This window comes from Penicillium crustosum (assembly GCF_028827405.1).
Source record: "Penicillium crustosum strain IBT 35664 chromosome Unknown utg000003l_segment0_segment0, whole genome shotgun sequence".
Lineage (NCBI taxonomy): Eukaryota > Fungi > Ascomycota > Eurotiomycetes > Eurotiales > Aspergillaceae > Penicillium > Penicillium crustosum.
This window is the reverse complement of record NW_026623124.1, coordinates 2,302,832-2,318,418: the sequence shown is the minus strand read 5'-3', so window position 1 is coordinate 2,318,418 and position 15,587 is coordinate 2,302,832. Positions and strand designations below refer to the sequence as shown.

At 48.3% G+C, this 15,587-nt stretch overlaps 8 protein-coding genes across 8 annotated transcripts; 2 read left to right on the top strand and 6 right to left on the bottom strand.

Moving 5' to 3' along the window:
- Nucleotides 1-885: 885 nt before the first annotated feature.
- On the top strand, nt 886-2,232 carry N7487_007941 (PTH11-like integral membrane protein; the record flags this gene model as incomplete). Its single annotated transcript, XM_056875671.1, has 5 exons — nt 886-1,074; nt 1,139-1,175; nt 1,233-1,300; nt 1,356-1,797; nt 1,856-2,232. The coding sequence occupies 5 exons, from the start codon at nt 886-888 to the stop codon at nt 2,230-2,232; spliced, it is 1,113 nt and encodes a 370-aa protein (XP_056727859.1).
- A 642-nt stretch (nt 2,233-2,874) lies between these two features.
- On the bottom strand, nt 2,875-4,686 carry N7487_007940 (uncharacterized protein; the record flags this gene model as incomplete). The annotated part of the gene is made up of 1 exon (XM_056875670.1): nt 2,875-4,686. The coding sequence occupies one exon, from the start codon at nt 4,684-4,686 to the stop codon at nt 2,875-2,877; it is 1,812 nt and encodes a 603-aa protein (XP_056727858.1).
- A 994-nt stretch (nt 4,687-5,680) lies between these two features.
- Nucleotides 5,681-6,645, bottom strand: N7487_007939 (nitroreductase family protein; the record flags this gene model as incomplete). The annotated part of the gene is made up of 3 exons (XM_056875669.1): nt 5,681-5,944; nt 6,010-6,124; nt 6,199-6,645. The coding sequence occupies 3 exons, from the start codon at nt 6,643-6,645 to the stop codon at nt 5,742-5,744; spliced, it is 765 nt and encodes a 254-aa protein (XP_056727857.1). The 3' UTR covers nt 5,681-5,741.
- Nucleotides 6,646-7,109: 464 nt separating this feature from the next.
- N7487_007938 (uncharacterized protein) lies at nt 7,110-8,127 on the bottom strand (the record flags this gene model as incomplete). The annotated part of the gene is made up of 3 exons (XM_056875668.1): nt 7,110-7,720; nt 7,782-7,878; nt 7,930-8,127. The coding sequence occupies 3 exons, from the start codon at nt 8,125-8,127 to the stop codon at nt 7,110-7,112; spliced, it is 906 nt and encodes a 301-aa protein (XP_056727856.1).
- Nucleotides 8,128-8,422: 295 nt separating this feature from the next.
- Nucleotides 8,423-9,669, bottom strand: N7487_007937 (putative integral membrane protein; the record flags this gene model as incomplete). Its single annotated transcript, XM_056875667.1, has 3 exons — nt 8,423-8,894; nt 8,959-9,458; nt 9,505-9,669. The coding sequence occupies 3 exons, from the start codon at nt 9,667-9,669 to the stop codon at nt 8,423-8,425; spliced, it is 1,137 nt and encodes a 378-aa protein (XP_056727855.1).
- A 611-nt stretch (nt 9,670-10,280) lies between these two features.
- On the top strand, nt 10,281-11,897 carry N7487_007936 (cytochrome P450; the record flags this gene model as incomplete). The annotated part of the gene is made up of 1 exon (XM_056875666.1): nt 10,281-11,897. One exon carries the CDS (start codon nt 10,281-10,283, stop codon nt 11,895-11,897), a length of 1,617 nt encoding a protein of 538 aa, XP_056727854.1.
- Nucleotides 11,898-12,177: 280 nt separating this feature from the next.
- On the bottom strand, nt 12,178-14,095 carry N7487_007935 (MDR family MFS transporter; the record flags this gene model as incomplete). Its single annotated transcript, XM_056875665.1, has 5 exons — nt 12,178-12,854; nt 12,910-12,928; nt 12,993-13,409; nt 13,467-13,770; nt 13,848-14,095. The coding sequence occupies 5 exons, from the start codon at nt 14,093-14,095 to the stop codon at nt 12,178-12,180; spliced, it is 1,665 nt and encodes a 554-aa protein (XP_056727853.1).
- Nucleotides 14,096-14,963: 868 nt separating this feature from the next.
- N7487_007934 (uncharacterized protein) lies at nt 14,964-15,242 on the bottom strand (the record flags this gene model as incomplete). Its single annotated transcript, XM_056875664.1, has 2 exons — nt 14,964-15,157; nt 15,191-15,242. The coding sequence occupies 2 exons, from the start codon at nt 15,240-15,242 to the stop codon at nt 14,964-14,966; spliced, it is 246 nt and encodes an 81-aa protein (XP_056727852.1).
- Between the last annotated feature and the right edge of the window lie 345 nt (nt 15,243-15,587).

Sequence of the window (15,587 nt, the reverse complement as noted above, 5' to 3'; positions counted from 1 at the left end):
CACCGTGCTACTTGCAAGATATTTAGAATGTACTTCAACGATGCACATACCCAATCACACGTGCACTTCAGTAAATGGATAACACCGCTAGGGCCTGGCCCTAGGATCATGCAGCATGCAATATCAATATTATTACTACCGGTAGAATCACGGCACTTGATCAATGCCACCCCACCCGACATTAATTTCCTTCAGGAAAAGCTATATCCACAACCAGTAAACCCACCACATACTTCCATTAAAGCGGGTCATCCAGACTGACATACTGGCTCATTCTGAACTGCTATACCCAACAAGGAAGCTTGAAAAGATAAATTGGATTTTCCACAAGCAAATTTATAGCCATATGCCAATCTTTACCCCATTGTGTTAGTCTCTCACATCATTCTTCCGCGGGGGTCCATATACAGGGTACACGCCCCCACATGGTGTACACTCCGGGGTCGGAGTTATTACCCAGGCGAGCCAAGGCTTCCCAGCAACTTGGATAAAATCACGAAGATCACCGACTGGTGCGGCGCTATTGAGCAGACTATTCAAAATCTGTGGGGTTTCCCATGAAATCGACTACCCAGATTTGGTCGTGCCATGCGTGAAATTATTCTCCGCAGTTTGTTCAGACAATGATCGACATTGAGATCATGCTCAAATGAGGTTGTTTCTGTTCGCTGTCTCTGAGTCTCCGAAATGGATTATTTTCTCTTCTGATGTCAGATTCACTTTCCTGGCGGTCTCGACTCCAAGTTCAAGGCAGTGAGGTGCATCGAACCGAGGCCATTGTGCTACTGCTACGCCGGGCATGATCGATTGAAACATTTGCATAAGCTCACACGCTCGTTTTACAACTACTCTCGCTACATTTGGTCCTTGACATCGGTATTCAATATGCATGGTTTCATTCACACATTGCTTCCTCGTGAGGATGATAATGGAGCCTCTCACGGCCGGCGGGCATTGGTGGTGACTGCAGTACTAACCACCATTTCAACTGTCATTGTCGCAATGCGGTTCTATGCTAGACTTGGACTGATGAAAATTACCGGTCGTGAAGATTGGGCTATTCTGATCTCTTTGGTGTGTCCCTCGAAGAGCACATCAAAAGCTCAATGAGCAGCTCGCTAATAAGTTATATGTGCAGACATTTTCCATTATCTACCTTGCACTCGTCGCTGCCCGTAAGTTCACAATGCATCGGTGAATTCAGGAACCACCCCCACTAATATGGATGATAGAACTACATTATCAGATGGGCGTCCACTCATCACTTCTTTCCAGTCATGTCTTGCAGCAACAACTTAAGGTACCCTTTACTCTTTACATACTTTTTTTTGTTAGTGTAAACTAACTAGACTTAGTGTTTGTGGGCTGCAATTCCCATGTACAACGCTAGCTTGGCATTTACCAAATTCTCCATTCTCTTCCAATATCTGCGCATCTTCCCCGGCAAACCTTTCCGCCTTGCCTGTTATATCACGATGGCTATCGTGGCTACCTACTCGTCATGGGCCATTGTGAGTGGCTTTGTGAACTGTGTCCCAGTGGCCAAATTTTGGATCAGGGACTTACCAGGCAGCTGTCTCAAATTCGAGACTATCTGGTTCTTCAATGCTGCTATGAATATCACAACCGATATCGCATTACTATTGTTGCCCATGCCACTACTCTCCAAACTACAGCTGCCCCGCACACAGAAGATCGCCCTAATGGGCGTCTTTGCCATGGGTATCTTGGTTGTGATAACCAGCATTCTCCGTCTTTCTAGTTTACGAGAAGTAGCAAAAAGTTCCGACACTTCATGTACGCCATATTCTTGTCCTCCCCAATCCATTAATCCCAAGGCTAATCTACTATACAGACAGCAACGTCACAGCTGCCTACTGGACCGCCGCAGAGTGTAACGTCGCCATCATGTGTTCCTGCCTCCCATTCTTGCGACCCATAATCAGCCGCATCTTCCCCAAGCTTCTGTCAGCAGGAAGCTCCAATCGATATGCTGCCAACAAACCCACCGTGACAAACCTCACGGGAACTCGCACTATAACACGCCATACTCAGCTGTTTAGCCAGAACCACGATAAGGACTTCGATATGTATTCGATCAATGTGAAGCCTGGTAACCACTCCAATCACAGTTCGCTCGGTGGCATCGAGGTTACCACCGAGATGAGCGTTATGCAGGAGGAAACTTCGAAGAAGAGCACCAGCCAGCGGAGGCTGGTTATGGATGCTTGATGCCTTTTTTTCACTCTTTCGTTTGGATACATATATTCTTCATCTACGTTCGGATATACGCACGAACTTTTGTTTTACTTTTCATGATTTCATTGGGACGACATACTTCAGCGGCAACTTCTCTTTCTTTTGTTTATGAACTTGGATTCGGCATTTTGATATATAGTTCTACCATGGGTGGCTAATCGACAACTGTTAAATAGAGCACTATGAAAGTATGGCACCGTGTAGATATTGGACCCAATTGCAGCTTGGAACTATAGAATTGTATCAGCAATAGTTATCAAACTGTCTAATTACTTTGATAAAGAGGTAATCGTAGAGAGGTCTAAGATCTCTAGTTAACTATTTAGTGGGGATTAATATAGACGGGCGGTATAAGTTTAAGGAGACTTGATTTGGTCTTGATACTGGGTTACTTGTATATACTGAACATATATGTATGTAACCAATGTCATTTTGCACTCTTTGCATATTATTGGGCCCTAGTATGTAGTTCGATGAAACGATGCTGGTCGCCGCAAAATCAGATACGTGTTGTGTAATTGGTTCTAAGAGCGGGAGAATTCTATATCAAATGGGTAAATATCCAAGCGGTGATCTAAAACATCTATCTCTAAATAAACCAAAGTAATATCCAAATCAAGTAACATGCTCCTTCTCCTCCTCCTTCGGAATCCTGACCCAAACAATTGTGACCAACGCAGCGAGCAACTGTGCCGCAAGGGCAAACCACCAAATAGCATGCAGTCCATCAAGACCAATTTCTCCAGACGGGCCTCTATCAACACGGGTCCCAATAGCATCAGCAACACTAGTCAAGATCGCCGACGAAAGATTCTGGTTCGTAACCAACAAAGCACCCGCACTTCCCTGATAGGACCGTTCAACATTACTAGTAATGAAGATCGAAGCCGCCGCAAAAGCAAGATCAGGCCCGAATGTCACCAGCGAAATACCCGGGAACGAAAGCGCCCAGTAACTGGTGTGAGCAGTCTGGGGCAAGAAAAATGCCGGCCCAAGTGTGAAGGCTAGCATAGATACGGCATAAATATAGTGGCCGGGGACGAGGTGCAGAGTGCGGGCGACGATGACGGTCGCTAGGACACCGACCAGCGCATTGGGGATGTGATATAACGCGACAGCAATGGGGCTGGCGTGTTGGATTCGCAGCCAAAACTGAATAGCGTAGAATTGCCAGCAGCCGAAGAAGGACCCGAAGCCAAGGAAGTATGCGATCATCAACGGAGTGAAGCCCGGTGTGCGCCAGAGCCGGTTAGGGATGAGAGGTCGAACGGCGCTGCGCTCGGCAAAGAAGAGCCCGACGAAGAGCGCAAAGCTAACGATGATTAAAACATATGTGTAAGGGGCCCAAGAAGCGACGGGACCCTGCGTTAGCCCGAACAAGAGGCACACGCAACCGCCGGCCGCGCAGAAGCCGCCGATATAGTCAAATTGCTTGATTGATGGTGCTTCCTTGCCGGAGACATCGGCCATAGGCTGGAGAGGTGGTATAGCGAACCATGCCGCGGCACACAGTAGCACACAGATAATGGCGTTTGAGCCGAAGATCCACGGGAGGTGTTGGTACAAGGCTCCACCCTGGATTGCGCCGAGGGAGAACCCAAACGGGGCAGTAGCGGCCATTGCTGAGAACACGCGGTTCTTGCGAACACCTGGTGTGTAGACGCGGCCGAGGATGCTCATGCTGCCTGAGACGAGGACGCCGATGGCGAGACCCTGCATGGCGCGCATAACGAAGAACAGCACGTAGCGGGATGGGTGGAGGGTGAATGCGCCGATTAAGTTCCACACGGCGAGCCAGGCGAAGGCTCCGACCATCAGGAGTTTTGGTGGCATTAGGTCTGTAAGCGAGCCGGAGATGATTACCGACAGCCCGTTGGCTGTGTTGAAGGCACCGACGACCCAGGGGAGCTGGGTGTTGGTGATGCCAAGGGCTGTTTTGATCTGCTCTTGTGGGGCGAGCATGTCGCCTAGCAGGAAAGAGAAAAGCATTAGGCCTGCTGAGCAGACGCAGATTAGGACGAGCTCGGCTGTAAAGCTCGAGAGCTCGGGCGGGATGCCTTGTTTGCTGCGGATCGGGGATCCCGATTCTTCGTCGGAGCTGTCGGGGTGATAGCGGGATACTGAGTCTGCATGTTTTCTATTTTTCATTTTGTTTGTTGTATCAAGGGCATAGCTCTCGTTGATTTCACGGTTGATATCATTGATAGAGAGGTCTTGGAGAGCGACTTTGTCCACAATTTTGTGACCCATCAGTGGATCGGGGGTTTGCGCCCCGGTCGCTGGTGTTGAGTATGTTCTTGTGTAGGACATTGAAGACCGGCTGGATACTGGCGCTGAGTCTTCATCTTGACCATGTGGAAGGGTAAGATCTAGATCCTGAGGCCCATTGACGCGGGGGTCTGCACCCGCGTGCGGTTCAAATGACATAGTCAATTTGACAGAGACACAATAGTTTCAAGGTTACCACAAAAGACAATTTTGGGAGGGTTGAAGAAGAAGAAAAAATTATTTGAAAGATGGCGAAAAACGGCTAAATGATAAGATGTGAGTGGAGTTGGTGGAGTTTAGATTTTTATCCACAGAAATAAGGTCAGGCATCGATCTATGTGTACTATATACTTGTGTAGTTAGATACTTTTTACTATTACTACAAAGTACAATATACTTGATGTATAATGCCTACGTACAACGTACCTCCTACATATAATTTACAACGTGCTCATCCGTCCCCCTTGCGGAAGCTTGCGTACACTCTTAAATAGTGGATCTACATATGCAGTTTGTGTTTCAGGAACAGGTATGTGTATAGTCAGGTCTAACGAGAGTTTTGTTCCCAAGCACCCTGATCTAGACGCATTGGCCCCCATACCGAACCCCGAGACGGTTCGCATCTGTTTCATTGGGAAGCAAGAGGAAAACAAGACAATAAACATGGCAATCGTTTGCAAGCTGCATGAGAGCAGTCGATCTACTCCTGACATTATCTGTGGAATGTTACTAGGGAATGAATTGCGAGTCAAATGTATATCAATGTCGTCAGCCTTAATCTGATCTCCAATGATTGACACGATAATTTGATGCCCAATGTCTTCGATATTTTCATCCAATCGGATGCACGGCATGACGGAATCCGATTTCCGAAGCCGAAGGGACACAACGGGACCTTGCATCAGGCTAATATCCGGTTATTGTCAGACCGCTATTCCCGTGTGATGATCATCGAGGGTTCTTCTGATCTACACTTGATCTTCAGGGTCTCAAACTATGAACCTGGATGTTCAACTAAGCTTTGTCAATCAGCATCACCCTACATGCACACGACGTCATATCAGGCACGTCCTCCCCTTGCTGAGAGGCGGGGCTGAACTATGCAGTACGGCCTGCTAATCTTGAGATTTGCTCAATTGAGTCCAAATTGAAAATCTAAGTCATTGCTCTTTCATTCGTGATGCTAAATCAATATACAAGTATCTTTTATATGCTTATTTGCCGAAGACCTTGTAGCGGTCCTCAATAGGAGCGAAGGTCTTCTCACCGGGCTCAGAGTTGGGAGTACCGAAGACCAGCTGGGCATCCAACTTCCACGAGGCGGGGATGTTCCAGGTCTTGGCAATCTGCTCATCGATGAGGGGGCTGTAGTGCTGAAGGTTGGCACCGAAGCCCTCAGACTGAAGGGCAGTCCAGACTTGAATGATAGTTAGTTTCAAATTGCTTATTTCTGGCCAAAGGCCGAAGAAGAAAGACACATACCGAGGTACTGAGACATAGCATTCGACTCCAGGGCGAAGGGGTCGAACTTATCGGCGTAGATAGCGAACTTCTCCTTGATAGGAGCGAGCGACTCGAAGTCGACAAAGAAGAGGACCTGGATGAATGGGTAAGCTGCTGATTCGCCATTTTGGTGCAAAATGGAGTCATATTGGGTGAGGGGAAACGCACAGTTCCATAAGCAGCGCGGAAAGCGTTCAGCTTAGGCTTGGTGGAAGTCTCGAACTGTTCCTTAGGGACGTGGCCAGCAGCGACCAGACCCTCCAAGGCATTAATGGCAATATCCCACACCTTCTTGTGCTCCTCCTTCAGCAGGAGGACAACACGGGAGGTCTGGGTGTTGAAAGAGCTGGGAACGTGGAGAACGGAGTCCTGAACAATGCGGTCGATGACATCGTCAGAGACGGGGCTCTCTCCCTTGAGGTCGTAGTAGGTGCGGCGAGCCTTAACCAACTCCAAAAGAGTGGAGGTAGCAGTGTTCTTGAATTCGGGTTGAGTGGAGCCCATTGTGAAGGTGTTTAGAGGAGACAGGTGGATGATTAGTTGTGGAGTGAAGTGGTATAGAGCAATTCCAAGAAGGAGAAACAACAGGTGGACCGGGATGGGGTTCTTATACATGATGTGGATTGCGAAACCATAAAATCGTGGCATCGCCATAATCCTTTTTCTATCGCTTTCTCCATCCCACTTTCCATTGATCCTTATGGCCCCATATCTCGGTGTAGATTGGCCACTTTCAGCCAATCACCGTGCAACATAACCTCGCGGCCGGAATTAACAGTCTCCGAGCCCCTCTTCACGTGAGTAAGCGGAGATGAAGACCACAATTAATCAGCACTAGCACAATTTCGGATATATTATCAAAGCGTTACCAAGCAATACGGGGCTGTTCTATTTTTATACTGACAAATCAACGCGGAATTTATTCCTAGGTACGGAGTCAAATATCATATTCGAACTATTGTGTTCCTAAAATTCACCCTATCTCACCATAGGTTCAAACTTTGATATGGTTGATAGACAAAATGGCAAGTCCATTTTAGTCAAAATGAACCATCCAACCCCTAGCTCACACCTCAAGTTCAAATCCAGAACATAGCGCTAGCTACAATCCCACACAGGAATACCACGGGCGCAACCTTCTTGACTCCGTGGTTTTTTATCGCCATTGGAACAGTGACGGTGGCAATAGCGGTCTGGTTTTGTCCGCAGTCACATTTACAATGACACGGGATAGAGGTGGCAAGAACGGTCACCGTCACTGTCGTGGCATTCTTGTTAACCGGCGAAGTTCCATTGCCGAAATAAGTTGGGCCACCAGTTGTCATGGCTGTCGAATTCAGGAACCAAACGGAGGCAGATCCAAAGGTAGTAGTGGTCGCGGTCGCGGGCGCGGGCGCAATCAAACTCGCGCCACTAGTTGAAACATGAGAATCGTCAGAAGCTGTGGTTTCAGTCGTGGTAAAAGGCGCGGGGAAGTCTCCAGTATCTGTCACGATCAAGGTTGCGGGGAAAATTCCGAGAGTGGAATCGTCGCCCATGGCTGGAACAAGCACTGTGGCCGAGGTGACAGTACTAGTTTCGTGCAAGGATTTTGTTTCTGTGCAAGACGCGCCTGTAGGTGTCGGAGAGCCCATGAGCGTGCAACCTGAGGTGAAGTCGAATTTATAGCCATTGGCAACCATGTCATATGCTATATCTAGAAGTCAGCATAATGTCCTGTCTGGAAGGTGATGGTGTTGTTATATTCTTACTGCTAGGCCCATAGATAACAGTCAGATCTGGCGTAAATCTGTGACAGGCTGTTTGGTCCGAGAGACAGTTGATTCCGTAGGTTGTTGTTGCATCGTTCTGCGTTTATTGTTAGTAATTAGCCATAGGAGAAGCAGACGAGAGACATACAGCTCCTATTGCCTTGCCTCCATAGCCGTGGAAGTAATCAGGTGCATCTGTGACCCATGGGATCGTCTGTATGATGTTAGTTTTCTGAATATCTTGGTGGCGTTGTGGGAGGTAAACAATTGTCGCGTCTTTGTTGGCAACCCCGAGAGCAACCCAGAAGAGTTGGATCACCAACGCGAGTAGATATCTGAATAACATCCTGTAGATTACTGACGGGATGTTGAGAAGCGTTTCTTAAAGAAGAGAATTTTCAACAGAAGAAATATTATGAGACGCGAGTGTTTCGAAATGAGGGTTTGAAATGAGAAGCCATGTAGATCGGAAACAATGTAGTATGAACAATCGGACAAAGTGAATGGAAAGTACAATAGACTGAATGATTGGAAAGAGCGAATGACAGTTAGATGCCTAGCCAGTAAGGCGTATATGACCTAGTTTAATATATTTCTAGCACATAGAACCCCTGGAGAGATCTAGGAACGAGGTCTTGACATTACTTTTGTCCATGCAAAACAGCCCATTCCTGCTTGACTGAAATCCCCAAACCTCCATTTTGCATCTGATCCATATCCCTGCTCTCCCCCGCTTCAAGAGAATCCTCGCTTCCACGAGGTATCTCTCTCGGCTTTGTGGGGTTTGGAACTGCGACACCAACCTTATGCTGTGGCCCAACCGGCCGCAAACACAGCTCACTCGAGTCATCTTGAAGCGGCTGGAACTCGCTATCGCCAGTAGACCTAGATCTTCCAGATGGGGATGAAGACTTATTTGATGGATGAGCTGTCACCTCAGGTGTGTATTTCGAACGTCCCATGAGGGGGCGCATCATAGGAATAGAAGCAAGGATGACGGCGAGACAGGGCTCCAAGCCGCTGAAGATGTTGGCAAGGGGAATCGAGTAAGTGATGTCGGCGAAGTCCATTGTGGAGAGTATGGAGATACGAAGAACGCTGATGATGCATGTGCTATATTCCAGGTTAGTAAAGAGATTTGCGTTTGGTTTTACACCAGTTGTCGTGCAAATCTTACACTGCTCCCAGGCCGAAAATAGTGATGAACGTCACTTTCTTATACGTGGCCATCTGCAGACTATACAGCAGCGGCATAGGTGTCACCAGCACAACAACATCGGTAAGTAGATTTATGACCCCCGTCACGGTGAAGGAGGTAACTTGGTTTCCACAGGATCCCCCAGGAATGCTATGGTCCCAGTTATATGCAATGGGCCGGCATATCAGACACCCAGCCAGTATTGTGCCAATAGTCCAGGCCACAATCACACCCATTGTTGTCCAGCAAACCCGCACGACCCACGTGACGGGGAAGATGCTAAGATATAAGAACAAGATGGAGATTTTTGTACAGCTGAGACTCAGAACCCAAAGAAATTGCAATGGGATAATCAGCTGGAGGAGTTTGGTGATAGGGCCGGGTCCATACGTGGCTGCAATCGTAGTGACATGATCATAACCGATGCCCGCTTGTATCACACCCGTGATGCTGATGGACTGGAGGCCGACAGCAAATATCTGTATTTGTTAGCACAAATTCCGACTTGGTTAGGCAAATACTCACAGCGGCGGCAATTATGAAATAGTCACTCGTGATCCATTTCTTATTCGCGAGATGATGAGCTAGAAGTCGCAGACATACTGCTACGGCAGCCAGGATGGAGAAGGCGATAGCTACGCCCAAGACCTGCCTTTGGGCTGGCGTCTCTATAGGAAAGGTAACAACCATCTCCCATCTTGCAGGCAGAAAAAAATCTAATCTAAATTAATCCGGGGACGATATTAAATAGGGATTTTGAAACCAATCTGCAGCCAACACGGCATGTCAAGGCTAGCCCGGGGCCAAAATCCTGGGCTGCACCGGGGGCAATACCCGTTCAGCCTCGACAATTTGGCATCAAATCATAATGCACGCAGGACATCTTGAGGGAATATGTGATAGTGAGCAAGAACGAGTCAGATGGCGAATTCTTCTGCACAGATTAGTAGTTCAAATCACGCGAAGGTTGAAAGACCCAGCATATCCCGATTAACAACAATATTATTATCAACTTGAAAGAAAAACAATTTGGCTCTTCGGCATATGACAGGGAAACGTCTCCTCATTGTTAGGACGCTCATTGGTGCGCCAAGTGCCCCTATACACTAATACGGAGTACATCTACCGTCCGGCATGTTGTTAGCGTGTTTTGACAACAAACCATTGGCCTAGTGTAGGTAATCGCTTGGCGCAATAACCGAATTATGCATCATGTTGGCGCTATGTAAAACTGCGTCCCCCTTTCCTCCGCAGTGCATCTGATATGTCAAACGTGGTTTTAACCCCTTTATTTACGTGATATGGCTACTACTCCTATTATTGAGGTGACGGCCGCGGTCGCGATAGGTCTATTGACACTGCTCTGTATTGTCACAGGGAAAAAGAAGGAAGAAAAAAAACCCCTCCTCAAGCTTCCCCTCATCGGTGACCTCCATAGCTCCCCCCTTGTGAAACCGCTTTTGAACTGGGACTCATGGACGAGGGAAAATGGTCCCATTGCGGTACCGAAGCTCTTTGGGCTCGTACCGATTGTGGTCTTGAATTCATATGAGGCTGTGACCGAGTTATTCAGCCGCCGCAGCCAGTGGTACAGCAATCGTCCGCCCTCTGTCAGCATGGAGATGATCACGGGGGCTGAGCCCGGGCAGTCGAAATTTACTCTGATGCACGACTACGACGATCACCTCAAGTTTCACCACCGTATTCTAGCCCCCAGTCTGGGCGCTCTCGCCGCCCCACAGTATCACCCCTTAATGGAGCTCGAGTCCAAACAGCTATTATTTGATCTCTCAAACGTTGCACAGCAGCTTTCCCAAGGAATCAGCACAGAAACCATCTATCCACTTCTTGAGCGCACTCAATCGAGTGTCATACTTGCTCTGCATTATGGCTTGCGCATCCCAAGTTTTGAAGAACATATCTTGCATGAGATCATTGACATCCAGACCCAAGTAACCTACCTCGCTGCAAATCCCGGCCTTCCAGATATTATCCCGCCTCTGCGCCACCTGCCTGCATTCTTGTCACCCTGGAAACGAGCGGCTGACAAGCTGTACGCCGCACAGGCTGACCTCTACATGCGGCTGTTCCGGCACGGAAGGGACTCGGCAGGCTGGAACTCCACTAAGCAGGCCATCGCAACAGCGGGGAAGTACTCTGAAGATGGTGTCCCCGACCTCGATCTAGCCTTTACTCTCGCAACGTCTGTCCAGGGAGGTATGGAGACTTCACCGCGGCAGCTACTGTGGTTGTTCATTGCAGCGCTGGACCAACCGTCCTTTATGTCACGGGCGCACGCTTTGCTCGACGAAGTCGTCGGACGTGACCGCCTCCCGCAGTTCTCCGACCGGTCGGCACTCGCCTTCATTGACGCTATTATGCATGAGCTTTTCCGTTGGCGGCCTGTCTCGCCAGGATCTATCCCTCGCAGAGCAGATCGAGATGACGAGTTCAATGGTGTCAAGATTAAAAAGGGGGTCACTCTCATGGCTAATGCGTGGGCCATCGGTCGAGACGAAAAGGTCTTTGATCCGGCGCTGGGAGACCCTCAGGAGTTCGTGCCTGAGCGGTGGCTCCGGCGGGAAGATGGCGGAGAAGAAAAACTGCGGACGGACCTTCCGTTGCCGGTCTTTGGGCAGGGCCGCCGGATCTGCCAAGGAAAAAAGGTCGCTACGGATGGGACTTTCATGCATGTTGCTCGCTTACTGTGGGCGTTTGACATCGAGCCCGCAGATGGGGAAGAGGTGGATCCATGGGCGATGGTCGTGGTAGGATTCATGACAATGCCGAGGGAGCTCAAATTTAAACTCCGGCCCAGGGGTGACTGGGTACTGGGTGTTATTAGGAAAGAGTGGGAGACGGCGGAGAAAAGTCTCGGAAAGGTTATGGGAACTAATGTTAATGTTGAAGATAAATGATAGGATGCCAAATGAACGTGTGATGTTACGATTATATATATCCGAATTCGCCCGGCAATACGGGGTTACAGACAAATTTTGCTAGCGCGTGTGAACTTTTACAGATTGGGCAATCTAGATATTTTCACGGCGAAGTGTTCTCGATTTAGAATACAAGGTTATCTTTTGCCGTTCGGGACTGGTGGAAACCACGGGCCGGGCCGAGTTTGCGCCAAGGTTGGGGGATGGTTGATCCCTTGAATCATCCATCACTTTCTGTCTATAGTGTGCATGTTGATCCTTATTTATCCTCTCTTCGAGCTTCCGTGACATGTTCGAGCTCATGGTTACTGCTACATTCACCGTTTCCATTATCGCGCTTGGTCTTCAAACTTTTCCAGTCGTACAGCATCGCGCCTAGGCTCGAGACCGTTCCCAGTGTAAGCCCAACACGGAAAACGTCTTTGATCGCCAGGGCATAAGCCGCCCGCAATTCCGGAGAAGAGCCCGCTGATACACCGTTCAGAACAGATTTTGGGTTCAGGTTTGGGGCCAGTGTTTTGAGTGCCTTGCTGATATTTTTCAGGAAAACTGCCTGCGCAACTGACACGAAGAGGGCTCCGCCGAGCGTCTGCGCGAATAGTACCAGGCCGATACCAGTTGCCACATCATTTTCAGGAAGCGTCGTTTGCACCATGTATAGTCCTTGCTCTTCGCCTAACCCGACTCCGGCTCCGCACAGGATCTGAAATCCGACCCATTTGGCTCGCGAGGTATGCCGAGGCTGAACAGTCATCAGAAGGCCAGTACCTATTGACATAAGGATTGAGCCAGCATAGACAAATGGTGTATAGTATCCTGTTGCAGCGGTCCCAAAGCCTGCAAACATGAACCCGCCAACGACACTGAGCATGAATGGGATAAACAAGATTGCAGATTCGACGGCAGAGACACCGTTGACTATTTGAAACCATAGCGCTGAAATCTAGATTAGTATTTGTCATCATTTTTCCAGCTATTTCTCAATACTCACGTATGTAGAAAACATTTACCTAGAATAGGAATAGTATCTTAGTTAGCCAGATAGAATATGAGGTATGCGTTGGAATCACATACAAAGAATACCCCTCCAAGACAAAGGCCAAAAAGGATTGCTGCACATATACTTGGCTTGCGTAGTAAACGTAAAGGAATAATGGCGCTGTCTTTCATCCAGTATTCAACACCGATAAAAGTACAACATAGCCCTCCAGCGACTGTTAACAGGGCTATAATGCAAGCATTATCCCATGCATATGTGGTTCCACCCCATGAGAGTGCTAAGAGAAGACAAATTGTTGCCGATATAAATATGAAAGTACCAGCCAAGTCGAAGCGCGCGATCTCGTTTCGAAGTCCGGTCGACTCAAATGTTCTGTGGCCGCCGCGGCTACCGTCATAGAAAAGTGCTATGAAGATCATGACAGCGCCTCCGATTGGAAGATTGATATAGAAACACCAACGCCATGTAGTTGTATCCGAGAAGGCTCCCCCCTGCTCCAAGTGTCAATCACTGTAACAAATCGTTTCACAAAAAAAGTGTATAAATACCAGTAGAGGTCCAACTACGCTCCCGACTGCAAACATGCTACCAATGATGCTGTTCCATGTCGGTCGCTGGCGTAGCGGAACACAGTCAGCGAGAATGAGTGTGGTGCCTGCTTGTATCCCAGCAGAGCCCAGACCTGCTAATGCCCGCCCAAGAATGAAAACATGAGAATTGGGTGCAGTAGCACATACAACACTTCCGATTTCGAATATCAGCAACGCTACCAGGAAGACGATTTTGCTGGAGAAGAGCGTATAGACTTTGCCGTAGGAAGGTTGGAATGCGCAAGAGGCCAATGGATAAATTCTATTTAAGGATCCGTTAGTATTTTACGCAAATCTCGCGTCGGCATTGACTAGGTTGACGAATGGTAGAAAACTTACGATGCATACCAACCCACATCGTCAATGCTGTGGAAGTCATGGGTAATTCGAGGGACAGCGGTCGAAATTATCGTATTGTCCACCGCTACGCACAAAGTCGCCAAGCACAGTACAATTGAGATCAACAGCACACTTGATAACTTGGCATACTTACTCGTACCTTCTGTTTCTTGACCTTCTTCCTGCATCATTGGCTCGCTGACGTCGGCCAATACGACTTCGTTGGCCACATAAGGATTCGAAGACATTCTGGTTGGCAAGCTACCATGTATGTAAAGGAGACAGGAGAGAAGTAGGCTCAAGTGCGGATTGAAAGCGGCTCTCGGAACTACCTAGGTAGAAGGAAACTCCCTTTGCATAATGGGGACGATACTTAGGTACCCCCGGGGCCTAGTAACTGCGTTAGTCAGCTGACCAGCAACCCGTGGACGAGCTTGGATACATCAAGCTCTCCCTCAGTTCGCTTTCCCTTTTTCTCAAGAGTCATGATGTCGCTTTTCTTTTTTCTTTCCCGCTACCTTGATACAGGAGCTTATGGCTCCTAGATCTTGAGTTTCATGTTTGTGTGAGAGCCATCAACGCGGTCCGCCGGAGTGCGGGCTCCCCGATATGGATGGGGGACTCCTACGGAGTACACGTGTGCATGGCTCGCAAGGCTCACAATTTCCGGTTCTAGTTTAGTGAGCGGGGGCACCACATATTATTTCTGATTTGTGCTTGGTTTTATCAATAACACTTCGTGATTGGTCTTATATCATCGCTCACACTCAGAAAGAGACCAAGACATGCCGCCAAGATGTGGACGATAAATGCTTGTTAATGCTTCTTGGTGCTTGGCGTTGCACTAGAAGTGGGCCTCTCCCCGGAAACCGACGAATACTAGCTCCGAATTGCCTAGCAAGAACGTGAACTAGACTGGTTGGAGAGAGGTATGTTGATGGATCTACACTTCAAGCTGGTAAGGTCAGTAAATCCGATGCTGTTGTGGCGGTACATTACAGGTTGAACAAACACTAGTGTGAGTCGACCAGGTACAGTTTGATCGACCGATAATGTCCCAAAAGATTCAGATCTGGGTGCGCACCAAATGCAAGCCCAGTGGCAGTTCGGATGTTGCTATTTGACAGCGAACACCCCGTCCAGAGCCCAGAGTCGTCGTATCCGATCGACACATGTAGATCCTGTGTCAAGGACACGAACATGCCCATTCTCGCGGAAAATAAAAGCTTTATCTTGCAGTTCCTTCACGCACGATGCCCACGCCATTTCAGTCATTAGGGGGGTCGTGGCAAATATCTCTTTGCGCCAGTCTGTAACAAGGATTGTGCAATATGTTAACGTACCACTGCTTGTTTGTTCAACCCTTCTTCTCTCCTCTCTTTGTCCCCAATACATTTTACCACAATCCCTATCTACCCAGATGGGAGTATACTTCACAGTACCCATGTCAGAACCTTGTTCCCTTTTTGCTAACAATCTAGATAGTTTGACTTCAAATTCATTTTTTTGTCAATTCCCCAGGTCCTTGATTTATAGTATGACCAGACGGATTGCTCTGTTTGGGCACCAACCTCCAATTTTCATTAGCTGTTATGGCATTTTCCTTCCCCACCTACTATGGGGGCCAAAGGGCGGTGCGTGCCGGTTTACGTTCACTAAATCTTTTAGTGTATCATTTAGTGGAGCTCGTTTGGTCTCCTCACGATCGACTATCCAACAGCGTGAGACCTTTATGTTACT